We start from the raw sequence: 18,214 nt of genomic DNA on the forward strand, positions 1-18,214 counted from the left end.
ATTAATTCTACCTTTTAACAATGGGAGGAGAGAGTCACTCCATGCCTGGGAGCAGTCCTTTGCCAGGACCAGTGCAATTCCAATAGGAGACTTCTCCATCTCCCCCTTTAGCGGGCTGAAACATCTGTCTGCCATCCTTTGTAGAGTTCTGTTTAGTTTGGGGTGAAGTATTCTATCATAACAGACTAAGCACAGTTTTGCTGACATCTGTTCATACAATTGAAGGACAACATTTCATTACCCAACACAAAAGTGGTTTGTAGCCCAAAACCAGCCCTGCTAAGCATTTCCCATTATGCTCAGCATCTAGGTGAATTATGCTAAATACTTAATTGTACTCATGCAGTGCCCCCCTTTACTCAGACACGCAGACCTTGCTTACATATGTATTGGAAACAATGCGAGGAAAATCCGACTCTCCGATGCTAAAGTATTGACTGAGCTCACTCTCCTATTCCCCAGTGAAAGCCAAATTCTGCTTGCCTTACTTCTGCACAGAGTCCTATTGAATCTCATAATCACATAAGTAAGATAAACAATGGTTTGGCTTTTCGTGTATATGCTTTTTTGTAACTAGGCCTCCTGGTCAATTTATAGTACCGTACAGCAAGTGGTGGCATTTGATACTTTGCACTAGTACTTCTGCCTTTTAAGCCACTGTCATTTTCTGCATTTTGGCACATGAAGGTGGACCCCTGAATTAATTTCCTGGTACTAGCAGCCGAGGACTGAAGGTGGTAGTAATCTAGCGTATTTGAAGTGAAAGCATCAGATAAATCAGTCTAGTTAAATCAGTAGTTAATCACCTCAAATAAAGTATTCAATTATTGTGCTGTTTAAACTAAGGGTTTGTCTATATTGGCGGTGGCACTGTTAGTGCTGCCTGATGGATTGAGCGGCAGTGGACACCTGATCTGTCAATCTGGAAGTTGATGCCGTTACTCCATCCGCGCAAAAAGCTTAATGCTGTGTCGACGGGAGGGCATTTCCCGGTGGCACAGCACAGTGGGGATGCTGCGCTACATGGAAGTTAGGAAGTTGATGGAAGATGCACAAGCTATGTGGAGTAGCTTGTGTATCTCCGATCGACTGCTGCCGAATTTAGCTGGCAGTATAGACCAAGCCTGAGGAGCTGGCCTCTTTACTACCACACCCATGAATACTGATTTGGAGCTAAGTTTCCTTTAAAGGGTCAAAAAGGGGAAAGCCATATCTCATTTTGTGTGTGTGTGGGGGGTGAATAGTGGAGACTAGCACACCTCTTCTCTTACACAGAGTGCAATATATTAACATTGAAAGTTTTTAAGAACTGAGCTGATGGTGGTATATGTGGTGTGAAGGTCTCAGGAAGGGATTTTTGCTGACTCGGCAAAATGGATTATCATAAGGTAGGCACTGGGCAAAGGAATGTAAAAGGTCCCAACATGGGCTGATGGGTGAGCCTACTATTGCCTCAGATCTTCTAGCATCAGCAACAGATGCTTAATTCCTGTTGAAAGGCATCCTCTGAACATTGGAAGAAGGGGAGACCATTCCTGGGCGATGCTACTTGTTGCTGTAGCCTGTTAAATGATTCTCACCCCCATACTGTGAATCTTGAGGGCTACGGAGAGGACAATTCTTGGCCTTTTTATTGCTGCTGACTTTAAGCAGGATTTCAGCTTGGGCGGTTTGATCTGAGTTCTTTCTTCTATAAAGCACTGGAATAGCAGGGAAGATAAAGTAGGTCAGAAAGAGCTTGTGTGTGTGTCTCTGTGGGTAATGTCTCATAGGTCATCTCTCAAAGGTCTCCTTTTAATCTATCTGAACCACAGAGGTTCTTTGGCAGAAGAATCTGAAGCCAACTGTGTATGTGGTTTGTGGATAAAACATTGATTGTGTTTCTTGTAGGCTAATCTGAGTTTGACCACAGCTTCCAAATAAGAGATGAGATACTTCAGTGGTTTCTGCGTGAGCCAATTACAAAATGAATGTATGCAAGTTGGCACAACTGACAGCGCTTGCTCCTAATAGCCATTTCCATTGCAGTTGAGGTTTTCAGTCTCCTAGTGAAGAACAAGCATTGTAGCGTCCAGAGAGCTGACCTTAGAATAAAGCTAGGTGTTATCAGCTGGCTTGCAGTAGAACATTTCAGACCTTATAGCTAGCAATCGGAGAGTAATGGATAATGAAGTCCTTCAAACCCTGGGCCAAATTCAGTTCTTCTGTGAGTTTGACTCCTTTGTGTGTAATGCCTACATTCACCAGAGCTGAATATCACTGAGTGTCTTGTTCACAAGAAGCCAGAACAAATATTCATAAAAGTTATTTAAAAAAAAAAAAACCTGCGTGATGTGATGCACTGCCGTGTGGGGAACACAGAAGTTTGAATGTGCAGTTTGGCCTTTTGCTCAGGAGGGAGCTCAAAGCTTTGCGAAAGGGAGGGGGGGGATTTCACTATTGCACCACTGTAACTGTGCTGGTTGTTCAGTAGGGTACCAATAGCGTCTCTGCATGAAGCCCTGTCCAAAGGAGAGCTACAGCAGTAAGTTTCAGGGAAGGGTAAAAGTAGGGGACTACTGATGGAGGTATGGTAGGCCTTTGTGAAGGCCCATGCAGGTGCCTCTGATCTTGTCTACTCGCTGAGTAGGATCTGATCCGGAAAGGTCACTTCTTGGGGGAGGAGGGCAAAATAAATGAAAACTGGGAAGACTAATAGAGTTGATAAAACTAGCGGTGAGCGTAGGGTGAACCTCTCAAGCCTCTGCACTTCACATTACCGAGAAGGAAAAAGGTCATGTGGGGATACACATGCAAAAATGTACTCAGGATTGCACACCATTAGACTACACAAATGCAGACGGGAACTATCTTGTTTATTATAAAGATACACTATGGGGAACAAACCTGAACATATACTGAAGCCTGTGATGGTACATGCCAAAATGTACAGTACTATACATAAAAGTGCATCGTCACAACAGATCAACAGTACATTTTTCTTCCATAACTGTGTAATTTTAACTTTTTTGTTCTTTGAGAATGGAGGGAATGTGGCTGTACAAAAGCAGGGAAGAATGCAATGAAAATGCAACCGTATACGAGCAAGGGTGAACGCAATGGAAATGCAACAGTACAAGAGCAAAGCTGAAGCTCCTCTAAAATTTTAAAGGCACTTTCACATGTACATACTACAGATGTACATTGACACAATTAGGTAACAGTCAACAAGCAGGAAGCTACCAGTACTGCAATTTATCAAACTGACAGTAAAGGGCACTACTAATTTGAGTAGGTGTGCAGGAGTTACCCTTTAGTTATGTTTGTAGTTGTCAGTCTTTCCTGTTACATATCCACTTACTATACTTTAAGTATCTATAATAACCATCAAACTACACATTTAACTTGTGTGAATGCACTAAGTGGATGCATTCACTAAATGCACTGTTTCTAATATTTTCTTTGCTACACAATTTCTAATATAAGCATTATGGAGTCCAGTAGAGTTATTTAAACATACAAAATTCCCTATGGAATTTAAAGATACAGGTACTCATCTCAATTATGCCACACTGGTATTAAGCAAATTACTAAACTAAAAATTATATGTAAATTAGAACTGGAATTCCAGTTTGTTCCATTGAGCCTTATAAATTTGGGAACGACTTGAAAATAACTTCTGGTCCTGGACAGGTGAACATACCAATGGACTAAAGTCAAGCTTTAACGGGGACTGGCTTCAGTTAGACCCTTGCTGTGGAATTTAGGACTATAGGCAACAAGATGCAGTCAAGAGATGTAGGATTAAACAAGAATTTGACAGGTCGTTACCCTGTTTACACGGCGATAGCCTCAGTGGATTAAATGGACTGAGACCTCAAAGCCTAGTGTGGTCTGAAAGCCTTGCTCTCAAATGCAGTTTATGGGATATTTGTCATGTCCAGAGCTGGGCGTTCCTTATCAAAAGATTACAACCAGTAAACCACAGTGGGAATAAATAAATTCCCAAATGACAAAAGGACATGGCTTCTGTGACCTTACATAGACTATAAAACGTTAATCAAATCTTTGTTACAAGACACTAACTCTTCCCTCTCCCCAGTTAAACTATGTCTCTGTATAATGAGTGGTACAACTTAAAACATTCTGTAGGAAAAATGGTAAGATCCTAATGTAACACATGCTATGAGGAAAGACAACTCCTTATTTGAATCCAGTTTTATACCTATAGGTGATTATCAACTGAGGTTTTTTTTCTTGGCCATGGTATTTTAGATAATAGCAGCCAACAGGGTATTCTTTATGTCTGGCTGCATAGCTGCTTAAGTAAAAACCTGCTATAAATAATCCTATAAAATGGGCAGATGATAGTGAAAAAATAATCACAGAAATAATGTTACGTCTTTGTGTTAAAGTGTGCAAAACAGCTGTACAATTAATTCACTTATAACAGGAACATTTAATAATGGAGCACTAAGCAAAGTTGATAAATCTACACTCACACACCCGGACCCAAGAAAGGTACAGACTTTTTTTTTAAATTGGGTCTGGCAAATTTTATTTAGGTTGAGTCTAGGGAGTAGAAAATGAGATTTCTATGCTGCTACAACCTCCTGTGTTATTCCAGAACTTTGGAGAATATCTCAGTTTAGTGAGCATCATAGAGAAACCATGCACATTGTTTGCACTGTGAAGGATAACTAGTGAGGATACAGCTGCTTGAAACTGTGGTTATTACAGCTTAAATTGTTTGAAAAAGATACTGAGCAATAAGGCCCAGGGAATGTTTTGTTGAATTATTGTTCAGCTGCTATTGTCAATCTCTTATTACACTACAGAAAGATCCCCAGACCTGTACCCCTACAGATACATGGTTCACTAAATTGTAAACTTTAAGTGAATTTAGTGCTTGTGAAACGTGTCTGACTGTCCTGGGGACTGAAGTTCTAGCTTCACAGACAAGATACAGCACAGGTGGCAGCATTAGAAACTTCACACCATCCTGGCAATATACTTTAACCCTGACCTGGAGTGAGGTCAGAGAGTAATTCAGTCTCCAAACTTATTCAGCACTTGGCCTCTGCTAAGACTACCAAAAATATGCTAAATACTAAGTGCCAACTGTGAAAGTCTTATTTTTTTTAATTTATAGGGACTGAGATTACATCCACATATCACATAGGCCATTGAATAATCCCTCAAGATGCTCACTTTCAGATTTTACCAACCAGAGTGGGATCTGAACCAGTGATTTAGTGGTCAAAGGTTCCCTATCTGCTTACGAATCCCTTTACTTAAGGGATCCTGTACAAAGGTAACTTAAACTACAGTAAGACTATGAAATATTGTACAAAGTGGGAAGCCATTTCTGTTCCTTTTATTACAAATGGTGCAGCATCAAGTTTTCAAGTAAATCTGGTTTTGTTTTAAAATGACACACAATTGTCCAGTTTTTAAAAAAATTGAAATACAAAATACAAATGCCCATGTTAATGATACTAGTTCAGACATTACATTCAAAAACATTGAAAAACAAAACATCTCCAGTTATAAACATAAACTAATAACGATATGGAACCCTGACTGCTATCGCTAATCCATCCTTTTCTGTAACACACCCCACCCTCACCTCCTGGGCTGCTTAGCTTTTTACATTGTGCAAGATTTGTCTGTTGGACCTTGGGAAGGAGGAGAAGGTCCTATAGCAGGATTTGTTTTTGGAAGAACAATGGGTTTTGGCCTAAGAGCAGGGGGTTTTAGCTGCACTCCCATTCTGGGAGCCACCATAGGCTTGAAAGTACTCATGGTATCACTGGAAGAACTAGTGCTACGTCGAATCTGAGACTCCGTGCTCCTTAACACTACGCTATGGAGAGGGCTCAGGGATTCTGTTGAGGTGGCCAGACTGGGAGAGTTTTTCATTTGTTCCAACGTATCCAGCACCACGTCGGGGGCATGCTTCGCAGAGCTCTGACGTTCCAGCTCCCGGAGTTCATTCAAAGCAGTGTTCATTGTCTCTTCAATATCCTGTTCAGAGCAGAGAGACAGAGCAGCAAGTCATTGAATGCAAAGGGTAGTTGCAGAGGGAGAACTTTTGAAAAATGCATGAATTCAGTTATAAACTATCCACTCATTTCTAACTAATTTTATGAGGCAGTATTAAAAAGTCAATTTACAGCCCAGAGCTGAAGAAGTGCTCTGTGTAAGCTTGAAATCTTGTCTCTCATCAACAGAAGTTGAGCCAGTAAAAGATATTACCACACCCATCTTGTCTTTCTGTTATCCTGTGACCAACATGGCTACACCAACACTGCATGCATTTACATCAAACTCATTTAAAAATGGTCTTCCCAAACATGATGGCAGCTTGGATTGAACATAAAGTAAGATAATACAGGGTCAAAATTCAGTCAGGACATTAAAAACCTACTCTTTCTGCTGGTTACTGTTAAATTACTATGAACAGAACCAATATTAGATGATTGTTTTGCAACAAATAAATAAATGCGAAGCCCAAGAGCTTTCCAGATTCTGGTCCATGTGCTATACTCCCTTATCTTATCCTGAAATAGTCAGGAACAATACTCCAACACAGCAATTTTTTTTTAAAATGAAAGTAAAACTGAAGTTGGAAAACTATGATTGAGTTTTTCAAAGCCACTGATAGCATTTTTTTTGGCTTTGAAAATCCTGGTCTGTATGGTAGGACACATTTTAATAGCTGAGCTTTTGGTAACTTTAAGTTAAATTAGGGGGAAAGGCTGGTGATTTAGTATTAAGAATTTAGGGATATCTTGAAAGATAATGGCCACCTTTCCATACAAGTACCATTTAAGCTTTTAAAAAGGTTTGAGGCAATGAACTCCGCTTGCTTGTGTCGCACTTTCAGGGCAACTGCATTTTTATTCCTCCTCTAGATTTCTGGCTCCCAGCCGTCGTCACCTCCCTTGGGTGAGGATCTGCATCGCACTTCCTCCTGACTGGGGGGATCTTGAAGGCTGCATAGGTTCCTGCCTACGCTGTGATATCTCCAGCAAGCCAAACTGTCTCAAAAGGCCAGCACCTGCACTATGCTTTCTCTCTGAGGGCTGTGAGCAGTGTAATTGCCAGCAGCTACAAGCTACCACACACCTCTAAGCAAGCACATTTTTTCTTAAGGTAAAAGCATTACAGAAAAAACATACAAACGACAATAAAGGTTCTTATGAGCAAGCAAAAAACTTAGTAGAGGGTCCTACTAGGTCAAGTCCTTCTAACCCTTCTGCAAGGATTGGGGCCCCACCTTGGTCCTGTCCATTTGCTGGATCAGACCCTGTGGCTGTTTAAACTCACGCTATTTATCCAAAAGTCCTTTCTTTGTCATTAGTCTCTAGAGAATTTAGTTTGAAATCGTATATACAAGCTTTCCCAAGAGTTGGTACTTCTGTGGAGGGGTTACAACCTGGCTGATTTGCCTTATTCATCACCTCCTGTTTTTTAGTTCATGGAGGAGAACACAGTTGTACACAAATCATTAGTTTAAAACAATGGACCCTAAAGATACTGCCTCGAGTTGCAATATCTCTCACATCTCCCCACAGACAGGTTACATACAATCCCAGCCTAGAATAATACATAAACTTAATACAATCATTTCTTTTGAGGATATTGCTGGAAATTGCCATATCTGTTACAGCTTATTCATTCAATATGGTTTTTTTCAACATATAAATGATGTGCCTCCAATGTCCTCATACTTTTTAAGGAAAACAAAGATGAATATCAGACATGGTTAGAAGCTGTCATGCAAGATACTGTTGGTGAGATTACTTACGAGAGTATTTCCATGATTGTTTTGCACATTTGGATTTACAGTATTCTTAAAGTACATCTGCTAAAAGGACATTCTAACATTTGTTTAGTGGTTAATTTTTCAGTGTTGGTGAAGCACAAATGGGTTAAATAAGAAAAACATCAGGTGTTTCCTGCTTGTTTACAGTAGCATTTATAGGGGTTAATCAAAGTTCTATTTCTATTACTGTCAAATAATAATTGGTCTAGGCATGAACTAATTTAATTAAAGCAAAATAGGGCTGTGCATAGCTTCTGGGCAGTAAATAAGTAACATAGTAACCTAGTATTTTAACGGTTAGAAATTGTTAGATATCAATTTTCATTGCTTTTATTCCAGAGTCATTCACAACCATCTGAGATGCTCTTCCCTCTTCATAAGAACCAGAGACTTTGGAAGCAAAAGTTACATGAAATTTTGAAACATCAGTGCAGGATTATTTTAAATGTTTTTGTAACCAGATGGTAATTTAAAGGTGTTGACTGTTTACATAATGACCATATTTTAAAGTAAACAAGCTCTGAGTAAGATGCAGGTATTTATCAGCCTGAGATATGGCTATTACTGAGTTCGCACACTGCATAGACAACATTAATAACTTGCTTCTTGGTGCTATCTCTCTGCTATTCTATCCCTCTCACTGCTGAGAAAAGACTAGCCACCTTTCCTACAGTGGCGAACAGTGGGTCTCTGGCGTCTGGGGACCAATAATTGTATTTGCGCTCCCTCCCCTGTTGGCGGGAGGAGCAGCATCCCATGGGGGGGTCTGCGGGCCCATTTCCTGCTCTCCCCCATTGCCCCCCTGCTGTGGGGGCGGTGGGGAGCGGGAGTGATGGGGCAGATGACCCTGGGCTGCTAAGTGGCGGTGGGATGGGGGCGTGTGACAGGCTCTGCCCCTGAGTCCTGCCGTTAGGTTGACTGCCTCCTGGTCCCTGTGCGGCCAGGGTCCCCAGAGCTCCCTCATTGCGCCCAGCGTAGGGGTGAAGGAGCCTGGTCAGCGAGAAGTGGCTCCTCCTTCGAGGGCCTGGCCAGCACCCCCCGCCAGTACACCACTGCTTTCACATATTCAGTGATGGCACAGTCCATTATTTATTGCACTTTTACCTGTCTTATTTCCTAGGCACAAAAAGCGATAAAATATTTAAATTGATACAAAAACTATGTTTAAAAACAGACTCTAAAATGCAAATTCCTGTGTTTCAAGTGACAGTGGACATTAGTAGCCAACTGGATCACAGATTTGCATACTGTAAGATTCAGAACTAATCGTGCAGTAATTATATAAGCTAGACCCACTTTCATTAGAGCACTGGGGTTTACATAACTGAGAAACAGTAAGTGTACATTATCTCTTTGCTCTGAGTGGCATAGACAATTCCATTTCAGTACAACTGAAAATTATTTCACTTTAATGCTTTTGCAACTTTTATTCCTCCTGGCTCTCCTTTCACTCATGATCCTTTAACACATATTCTTTGTCCCAGGCTCCCATGTCAGAAAGTGGGATACTTTTTTGATATAGCTTTTCAATGAAAATTTAAACTCTGTGTTGCAAAGTCAAATGTTCATTTACATCTATTTGACCATGCTCCTCACCAAGGCAAAGAAAAGAGACCAACCTGAGCTATTGACTCTGGGTCTAGTGGTTTATGGTCATTGAAACCTGGGTATTGACCAGATGATGTAGATCTTCTAATTGGAGGACTATCAATCTTCTTTAGTGAATCATGCCGACTAATGTTGGTGAGGCTGCCATGCCCAGGTCTACGTCGTCTTTCGGGGCTGTCTGTATTGAGGTTGCGATTTTGAAGAAGGCCTCGAGGACTGCAATGACTAGCCATGTTGGGAGAACCTATCTCCACTGATGAATTGGTGAGTGTATGGGGTGGATGTACTGGGCAATGGCCATCACTGGTCCTGCCAGGGCGTCTTAGAGGAGGTGGTTCTGATCTCTTTCTTTGCCTACACAAATGAAGAAATCATAGCACAAGTTAGCATTATTAACGGGGGTGTGTGTGGGGGGGGGGGGGGGGGGGGAAATCCTGGCACTGCATGAGCCCAGAAGCGATCTAACAGCTGCAAAGCAATGCAGGAAAGTTACTATGTTAACCATACCTTCCTAAATAGATGTCAGGATGACGATCAGTTGGAGAGTTCATGTCCTTGGATGAGGACTTGTCCTCAGTTATTGGCCCACTGCTCGCTTCACTGTCTGCTTTCTGGCTCAGCGTATCTGAGAAGGTATCGTCCCTGAAAAAATTATATGGATTGAGAAATCACTTTCAAGGAAGTGAGGTATGTAGGACAGAAGGTATCATGGCTCTTCTAAAATTAAAACTAGACATAATTGTGTCTCCAGCTGCTGTAATCTCATCGCTAACCCATTTGTTTATTGACTTCATTCATGTCACCTCTTAAAATTTAGACTAGCTTTTGGGAGCAGGGACTTTGTGCCAAGTACAACTCTGAGTACTATTTTTTTTTTAAAAAGTGCAGTGCTGTACTTGTCCAGTCCTGTTACCTAGAAGTTTATTAGTAACAACAGCTGCTACAAGTATATGGTAAAACTAAAATAGGTACAACATCCTCTTCTGAACATACTAGGCTCACTTCTGTCACTGATATAGCTGAGTCGGCCTATCAGTGTTTTCTGATTCTGTGGCGTTGCTTCATGGGCCTGACTTCAGGGAAATAAAACAAAGATGGTAGCACCCAGTTTGGAGGCAAAATCTCCCAGGTGTCCTGAGCCTTCAAAGTACTCCCACATTTGGGAGATAGATAGTTCACTAACTAGTACAAGTTTCTGCCCAATAAAGAGTTATCACTCAGTTATGTTATATAACTAGACACTGCTTACATATCCTGCACCACTATATATTGGTGAGGTACTAGGCCATCAATTCCATTATGCCTTCCTTCCCACCAGTCTTCAGATGCTCGATGATATAAAAGCAAGGAGGCTCCTTTTTTGAAGGAGAGTTCTCGTGCAGATCTTCCAATGTAGTCAAACTTGGCTATAGCTTCTATAGGTTCACATTCTAGGGAAAAAAGGTTAAGATATCAAACTCCAGAATAGACTTATCTATTTAATTCAGTTTTGTAAAATGTAACCTCTCAGTATTTATACATATTATCCAAACAAACAAAGCTGACAGAAGTCAGATATTGCTCCAAGATGTACTTCAGGCAGCGGTCATGTCTGCGTGCCCCAAGTATGAAGCAAATGGGCTGCTCTTAAGACCTCCAGCCAGAGAACATGAGAGAGAGCACACAACACACTCAATGCTGAACATTTGAAAGTGTGAGGAGCCCATCTTCTAATGTAAAACGCTACTTTTTTATGTGGTGGTTTGCGGGAGGGGGAGCATAGTTACATGCAATAGAAAACAAAACAAAAAACTTGAGGGAGCCATCAGGTGAACAAGCAAAAGAGATGTGTTACAGCAACAGTAAATGGAGCTCCTTTACTATCAGTAGTGAAAAAGGAATGGATAGACTGGGGTTTCCTCAGCACGAATAGGCACGAGTTGCTTGATGAGTCAATTTAATAGCTTTAGAACTCTGAAGTTATGAGAATTTCTGTCACTCTGTGCTAAGAGTGAAGACCCAGTGCAAACCTAATATTTTATAAAATACAGGGACCTGTTCCTGGGCCTTCTCTGGCTTCTTTTGAAGCTCTAGTTGTGCAAAGCCACCACACACCTGACAGATCCAATTCCTTTAGGAGTACATCTGAGTATGAGGAATCAATGTGTGGCAAGAGCTGCTAGGGTAATTCTAGGCTGCACCCCAGTGTATGGAGCACAGTCAGCTGAAAGAGGGCGAAGTCTAGGTGTCGCTATGCTCCCAGTGATCACTGGCTGCTGGGATGGCTTCTGTGAACAACCAGGCCTAGGTTACAGCAGTTTTGACTGGCCCTTGCAGAGAGAAAGTGAGCGTGTGCATTAAGGTGGTGTAAAGCTTCTCCTGTCACAAGAACAATGGATTTTTTAAGATCACTTTAAGGATGAAAATGAGAATTAAAATCTCCCCGTCAAAACTTTGATATATCAAAGTTCATACTGACAATGGCTCCTAGCCTATAAGTAGATATGACCCCGGTGCGGAGTCCCACTGACATCAGTGGGCCTCTGTGCAGATTCAAGGTCTCTTGCTAGCATATCTATTTGCAGAATTGGGGCCAATGAGTGTAATAGCTTAACTGATGTCTTTGGAGCTGCTGCTTTGTCAGCTGGACGTTGATGGAACAGCTACGTTTTTATTGTATGATGTTGGCAGTGTCTAGTTTGTTCTAAAAGTTATGAAAAACTAATGCATGATAACTCAAATGTCAGGTTAAATTTATCACAGTATCAAAATGCCAGTCAAAGCATTAAGAACTAATGCCTGCCAAATGTCAGTATTCAAATTATACATTTAGTTTGCTTTGAGTAGCTCAAAAATAAAGCCATCCAAAATGAAAAATACCTTCTATAATTAAATCAAAATTTAGAAAGAAATTAACCGCGAGGCTGATGACTGCTGTACCAAATTTTAGCTTGGTACAAATTTAAATTGCTGAGTCAATCTCCTAAAGAACATGGTTTATAATGAAAACTATCGCTCCTTTATTATGTATTAATATTATGTGCTGGATGTCTTTGCAAGATGGAAGTTAATTTTAAAATGTGGAAATATAATACTTGTGCCTTATTAAGGTTACAGCTTGCAGTAATTTCCTCATAACTTGCCCAACCTGTAGAGGACTGTCCTGTAGTCTGCTATCTTTAAGCAATCAGGTTAACAACTTGCGATAGTTCAGATGACAATTTGTTTAAGTTAGTCAAGACTAGAAAACACTGAAGAATTTCAGAGAAGCATAAACACAACTACATGAGGTGATGCGAGCACAATGGCGATAAAATTCAGCATCACAAATGCAAAGTAATACACTCCGGAAAGAATCATTTCAATTACTTATACACATTGTATTTATTCAGGAAAAAGATGGGCTAGCTTAATGAAATCCTTTGCTTTTTTGACCACCAATGCACACTGAGGAAACAAAATGGTAAGATTTATATAGAATGGGCTAGAAAATAATAGTAAAAGTTATAATGCCACTATATAAAATCAGTGGCATGCTCTCACCTGGAATATTGTGTTCAATTCTAGATAACCTATCTAAAAAGTTATAGAAACAGAAAGCGAAGAGGACCAGAAATGTGACAAAAGGATTATAGGCAAGGAAAGGCTTCCATCACATGAAGAGAGACTGAAAAGATTGGGACTGTATAGTTGAAAGATGAGACAAATAAGAATAGATATGATAAAGATATACAAATTAATGATTAGAGAAGAGAAAGTAAATCAAGCACTCCTCTTTATCTGCATCATAATACAAGGGGACAGTCAATGAAACTGAAAGGCAACAATAACACCAAAAAGGAAATATGTGTATATATCACAAAGTTAGCCTGTGGAACACACTGTAAAAAGATATTCCTCAAATCATAGAAATGTAGGGTTGGACCTCAAGATCATCTAGTTTATTTCCCTCCTTTTTCCAATGCTGAGGCAGAATGTTTGTATGGATAATAAGAACATACTGTTACATTATATAAGATTAAATAAAGGGAGGGAGGTAAAGTATAACCTCCCATACTTAAGGGCACAAGCCAATCACTAATTGATGGGTGTTAAGAAGAAACTTCACCATAGGCACGTTATTTCAAAATTGCCCTTTCAGAGTTCCCTTTCACCTTCATTTGAAGTATCTGGTACTGGTCACTTTGAGGCAGATATTGGACTAGATAGTGCACTGAGTTGATCAGATATAGAAATTCCTATTTGTATGAGCAATACTATAATTAAAAATTCAATGGACTTTGATATTAAAGATTTGAGTATATAGGGTCTGATTCTTCTCTCACTTACTGCACACCAGAATAAATTAGAAGTCATTCCATACCTATGTAATCCTAGTGTAAAAAGAGAGTAATGCCTATGGATTATTGAGTTCTTCTTTTTCCTGTACCTCATTATAGATTGACGTGCTTTCTCAGATATCTGTGGAAAGTTGCTACACTGGGAACAGCTGTTTGAACTGTTAATCTACTGACAGTGAGCGTGACTTCTGAGGCATGCTATTTAGGTGTTCCTATGTAACATTCCCTACTTTCTCACTGAGTAATGTGGTGTATAGCTGACACTGTTGCTTTTCTTAATGACATTCTTGTATTAAGCACATGCAAATTGTTCTTTTATTCTGATAGGAATTTTCATGATTAAAAATGTGCCCTTTATTTGGACAGCACATTTCTGCAGCAGACAGTTCTCAGCTTTTATTTTTCAAACACTAATTCACCTGTTAACAGGTAGAATGTTGACAATTAATACAGAAATTCCTTGACAGTTCTATTTGGACATAAAAAAAGCCAAACGATTTATAATGTCGAGGTTACTGAGAACTGTAGGGAGCCATTTCACAGCTAAAGGAAAGGGAATAGAGCTAACCAACAATTACAAATCTGACTTGTAACTAAAATTCTGCATGATACTGAGCTATGGGGTCTAACAGTAAAATTAAGCTCAGAGGGACATATAATTGTACTGCTCTGTCCTGTACCTGGAGGCATTTGCTAACTATAGCAAGAAATATTTGATGACATCTGAGATATCACTAGCTATGATCCCTAATGATTTAGGCAAAGCAAGAGAAGGGGAAAATTAGGACAAACTCAGGAAGAGCTCTAGGGATTTGGTTCTCAGTTTTGTACTTATGACCTGAAATTCTGCTAATATTATTACTGCCATTCAGTGATACATTCTGGGGCCTTCCATTTAAAAATCACTCACTAGATGGCAAATAGCTCTGTATGAGTTCAGTAGGTGGTGAGAAGAAAGGATGTAAGAAACACCAAGGCGAGTCACTGTTTCTATCCTTGCACTTCAAGAGCCAACCAGAGCACTTATCTTCCTCTAAAGGTGTTGGTACGAGGGTGGGACTACGCCATCCCACCACACACCAGTGGGGCAAGTGGAACTGAGTCAGCTGACTGAAAATGTCCACTGTGCCTTTCACTGTACCCAGTGAAACAGCCCATCTGAACATCTGTACCCATCAGAACAGCCCCTGATCTATGCTTCCCAAATTCTCCCACAGGCATTGTGCCTGTCTGAAGCAAAAGACATTCTGATTCCTATGCCTCCTCTACACCCTATCAAAGGGCTGTGGCTGTACAGTCTATCCTCAAGTACTCTGGCAGTTTTCTCACTGGGAAACAAGGTAGTGAACTATTGTTCTAGCAGAACTTGACAAAAAGTTGATCATGGTGTGAATTATTTCAGAGTAGTCAAATCAGCAAAGGTGGACATTTGGGAGACACAACAGTACTAACTCAGCCTTATTTGTCCTATTTTTTCCTTTCCATGTGAGAACCAGTTTCTTGATTTATAAATGGACGACATCATAAGGTGCTAGTGAACAGTAATAAAAATGTTAACATGTTTGTGTTTTATATCAGGACTTACCCATGTGTCTGAGACTTCCTCAGGAAATTCTCTTATTTCCTTTGGAAACAGATCTAGTCAACTTTTATATGCATCCAACTAAAGTAAAATATCTTAAGCAACGTTAAAGAATTTCAGAAGAAAATTGCACAAAACTGCTTAAGTTAAGCATGAAGATATATCCCCCTGAATCTTAGTGCTGGTTTACACTGGCAGCGATGACTGACAGGAGATACGCAAGCTACATAATGTAGCTTGCATATCTAAGTACATCGACGTACCGTGGCATCTTCACAGTGCTGTGTCGAATGGGAGATGCCATCCCAACCATGCAGCCTTTCTCCTTTCGGGGAGGTGGACTAATTGAGTCGACTGGAGAGCGCTTGCCAATCACTGAGCGGGTCTTCACAGACCTGCTCAATTGATACCGCTGCATTGATCCCTGATGCCACAGCAGTGTAGACATACACTTTCTCTCTTTTTTAAGAGTTACTTTTCTGGTTAATGTCTTTCTGTAACTAAGTTACAGATAAATAGCTATGGCTCAGTTGGAGGCACAAGGCAAATTCTTTCAAATGCACAGAAGTTCCTGTTATTTACAGATTTAGGAGAAAGGAGAAAACTGTTGTTTAACAGGAATGCTCTTCTTTTAAGTAGACAATGTAAAGAAGACTTCTTACAGGGAAGGCTTTTTACCCTTACAAAAAGCTCTTCACTATGACCTGGATCATAAGAAGCAGCACATAAACACATTCACAGCTTTAAGCATGTGAATAGCCCCAATACAGTCACTGTGACTACTCATGTGTTTATAGTTACAGTTGTATGTTGGCTTTTGTATACTTCATCATTGTATGCCCCAAACCTTCAAAGAATAGAGGACAAGATGATGCTAATTTTATCCCTACAGACACTTCTATATATATTTGCCTTAATTTTTTAAAATTGATTTTAGCTTTGTAATTACATAAACAAACCTTTACTTTCCCCCACAGTTGCTCAGCCTAGCCATTATATACAGCTGACTTCTTGTAGGCCTAGAGAAACTTTCTTGTCATTTAACCTTATACAGCAAATAATTCTTATAGTAAAAATAATCAAAACAGAAAAATAAATCCTTTTGCTTTTGACTATAGCTTTTGGATTACATTTCAATATCCCAATAATTCTTATGGGACTAGATAGTTTGAGAGAAAAAAAAAACCACTTCAGCATAAAACTAACTAGATTTACAACATAATGAAGATTTACATTTTAGAATAGGCTAACAGAGGGAAATGCAAAAGTACACTATGGCCAGTCAGTAGTAACAAGCTTAGTTCAACAGTGGCCAAGTCTCATATACACACGTATCAGGGCCCTGGTGTGACAAACTAGTGATCAATAAATATATTGAATAAAAAATTTCCTTTAGGGGAGGCTTTCCATCCCCCACCCCCAAACAAACCTCGGTTACTAACTTTCCATAACTGATGTTCTTTGAGATGTGTTTCTCATGTCCATTCCATGTCAGGTGTGTACATGCACCACATGCACTGTGCCAAAGATTTTTTCCCTCAATGGTATCCACAGGGCTGGTTTTAGTGCCCTCCGCAGTGGTGTGTGGCTGTGCTGGTATAAAGGGCACTGCCAGCCCCCCCTCCCTCTCAGTTCCTTCTTGCTGGAACTTGGACAGAGGGGAAGGAGAGTGGGTCATGAAATGGACATGAGCAACACATCTTGAAGAACAATTACAAAAGTTTAATAACCGTGTTTTCTTCTTCAAGTGCTTACTCATGTCCATTCTGTGTCAAGTGACTCACAAGCAGTGCCTCTGGAGATGGGCCAGGAATTCACAGAAGTGCTGATTGCAATATCACTCTGCCAAAGCCTGCATCATCCCAGGCTTGTTGCGTGATGGCATAGTGGGACATAAAGGTGTGAACAGGAGACCATGTCATGGCCCTGCAAATACCCTGTATTGGAATCTGGGCTAAGAAAGCTGCTGACAAACCTTATGCTCATCGAATGGGCTGTCAGAGTGGCAGGAGGCGTGACCTTTGCCTCCTCATAACAAGTTTGGATGCAGGCGGTGATCCAGGAGGAAATCCTCTGGGATGAGACTGGCAAGTCCTTCATTTGCTCGGCGACTGCGATGAAGAACTACGTGGATTTTTGGAAGGGCTTAGTTCTTTCAATGTAGAAAGTCAGCACTTGTCTGACATGGAAGGTGTGCAGGTGGCTCGCTTCACTAGAGCTGTGAGATTTTGGAAAAAAGAGTGGCAGGTAGATGTCCTGGTTGACATGAAACTGTGATAGCACCTTTGGTAGAAATGGGGGACAAGGGCACAGCTCAACTTTATCTTTGGTAAAACACAGCATAAGGAGGTTCCAATGTTAGAGCCTTGATTTTGGAGACTTGCCTCGCCGATGTAATTGCCACCAGACAGGCAACTTTCCACGACGAGAAGCGAATAGGACTCCATGGGTTTAAAGAGAGACCCAGTGAGTCTGGACAAAACTAGATGGAGGTCCCATGGGGGGACCAGGTCTCTGACCTGGGGAAAGAGCCTTTCCAAGCCTTTCAGGAACATGGCCATCATCTCATGGGAAAAGACTGATCTGCCCTGGATATGCGGGTGAAAGGCCTAGATGGCTGCCAGGTGTACCCTGACTGATAACGCCAGGCCTTGATATTTCAAGTGGAGTTAGTACTCCAGAATGGAGTGTAATGTTACCTGGCTCGGGGAGAGGTTTTGTTTTGCTGCCCAGCAGGAAAAGCATTTCCACTTTGCCAGGTAAGTTGCATTAGTAGAGGGTTTTCTACTTTCCAGCAGGACTTTCTGAACCTGAATGGAGCAAGCCTGCTCTTCAAGGCTTAACCATGCAGAATCCATGCCATCAGATGTAAGGAGGCGAGGTTTGGATGTAACA

General features: G+C 40.7%; 1 protein-coding gene across 2 annotated transcripts in view; it reads right to left on the minus strand.

Moving 5' to 3' along the window:
- Positions 1-2,836: 2,836 nt before the first annotated feature.
- The window catches only part of SRGAP1 (SLIT-ROBO Rho GTPase activating protein 1), a 206,018-nt gene continuing 190,640 nt past the window's right edge, over positions 2,837-18,214 (minus strand). For both annotated transcript variants that reach the window (XM_067564110.1, XM_067564111.1), the window contains exons 19-22: positions 10,668-10,848; positions 9,926-10,060; positions 9,430-9,772; positions 2,837-6,006 (exon numbers count right to left, since the gene is read on the minus strand). In XM_067564110.1, the coding sequence (XP_067420211.1) occupies positions 5,629-6,006; positions 9,430-9,772; positions 9,926-10,060; positions 10,668-10,848 (1,037 nt within the window). In that variant the 3' untranslated portion in view covers positions 2,837-5,628. The remainder of the gene's footprint in view (positions 6,007-9,429; positions 9,773-9,925; positions 10,061-10,667; positions 10,849-18,214) is intronic.

Source organism: Emydura macquarii, unplaced genomic scaffold (genome assembly GCF_026122565.2).
Source record: "Emydura macquarii macquarii isolate MOO-44397 ecotype Brisbane River unplaced genomic scaffold, CSIRO-AGI_Emac_v2 contig_2636, whole genome shotgun sequence".
NCBI lineage: Eukaryota > Metazoa > Chordata > Testudines > Chelidae > Emydura > Emydura macquarii.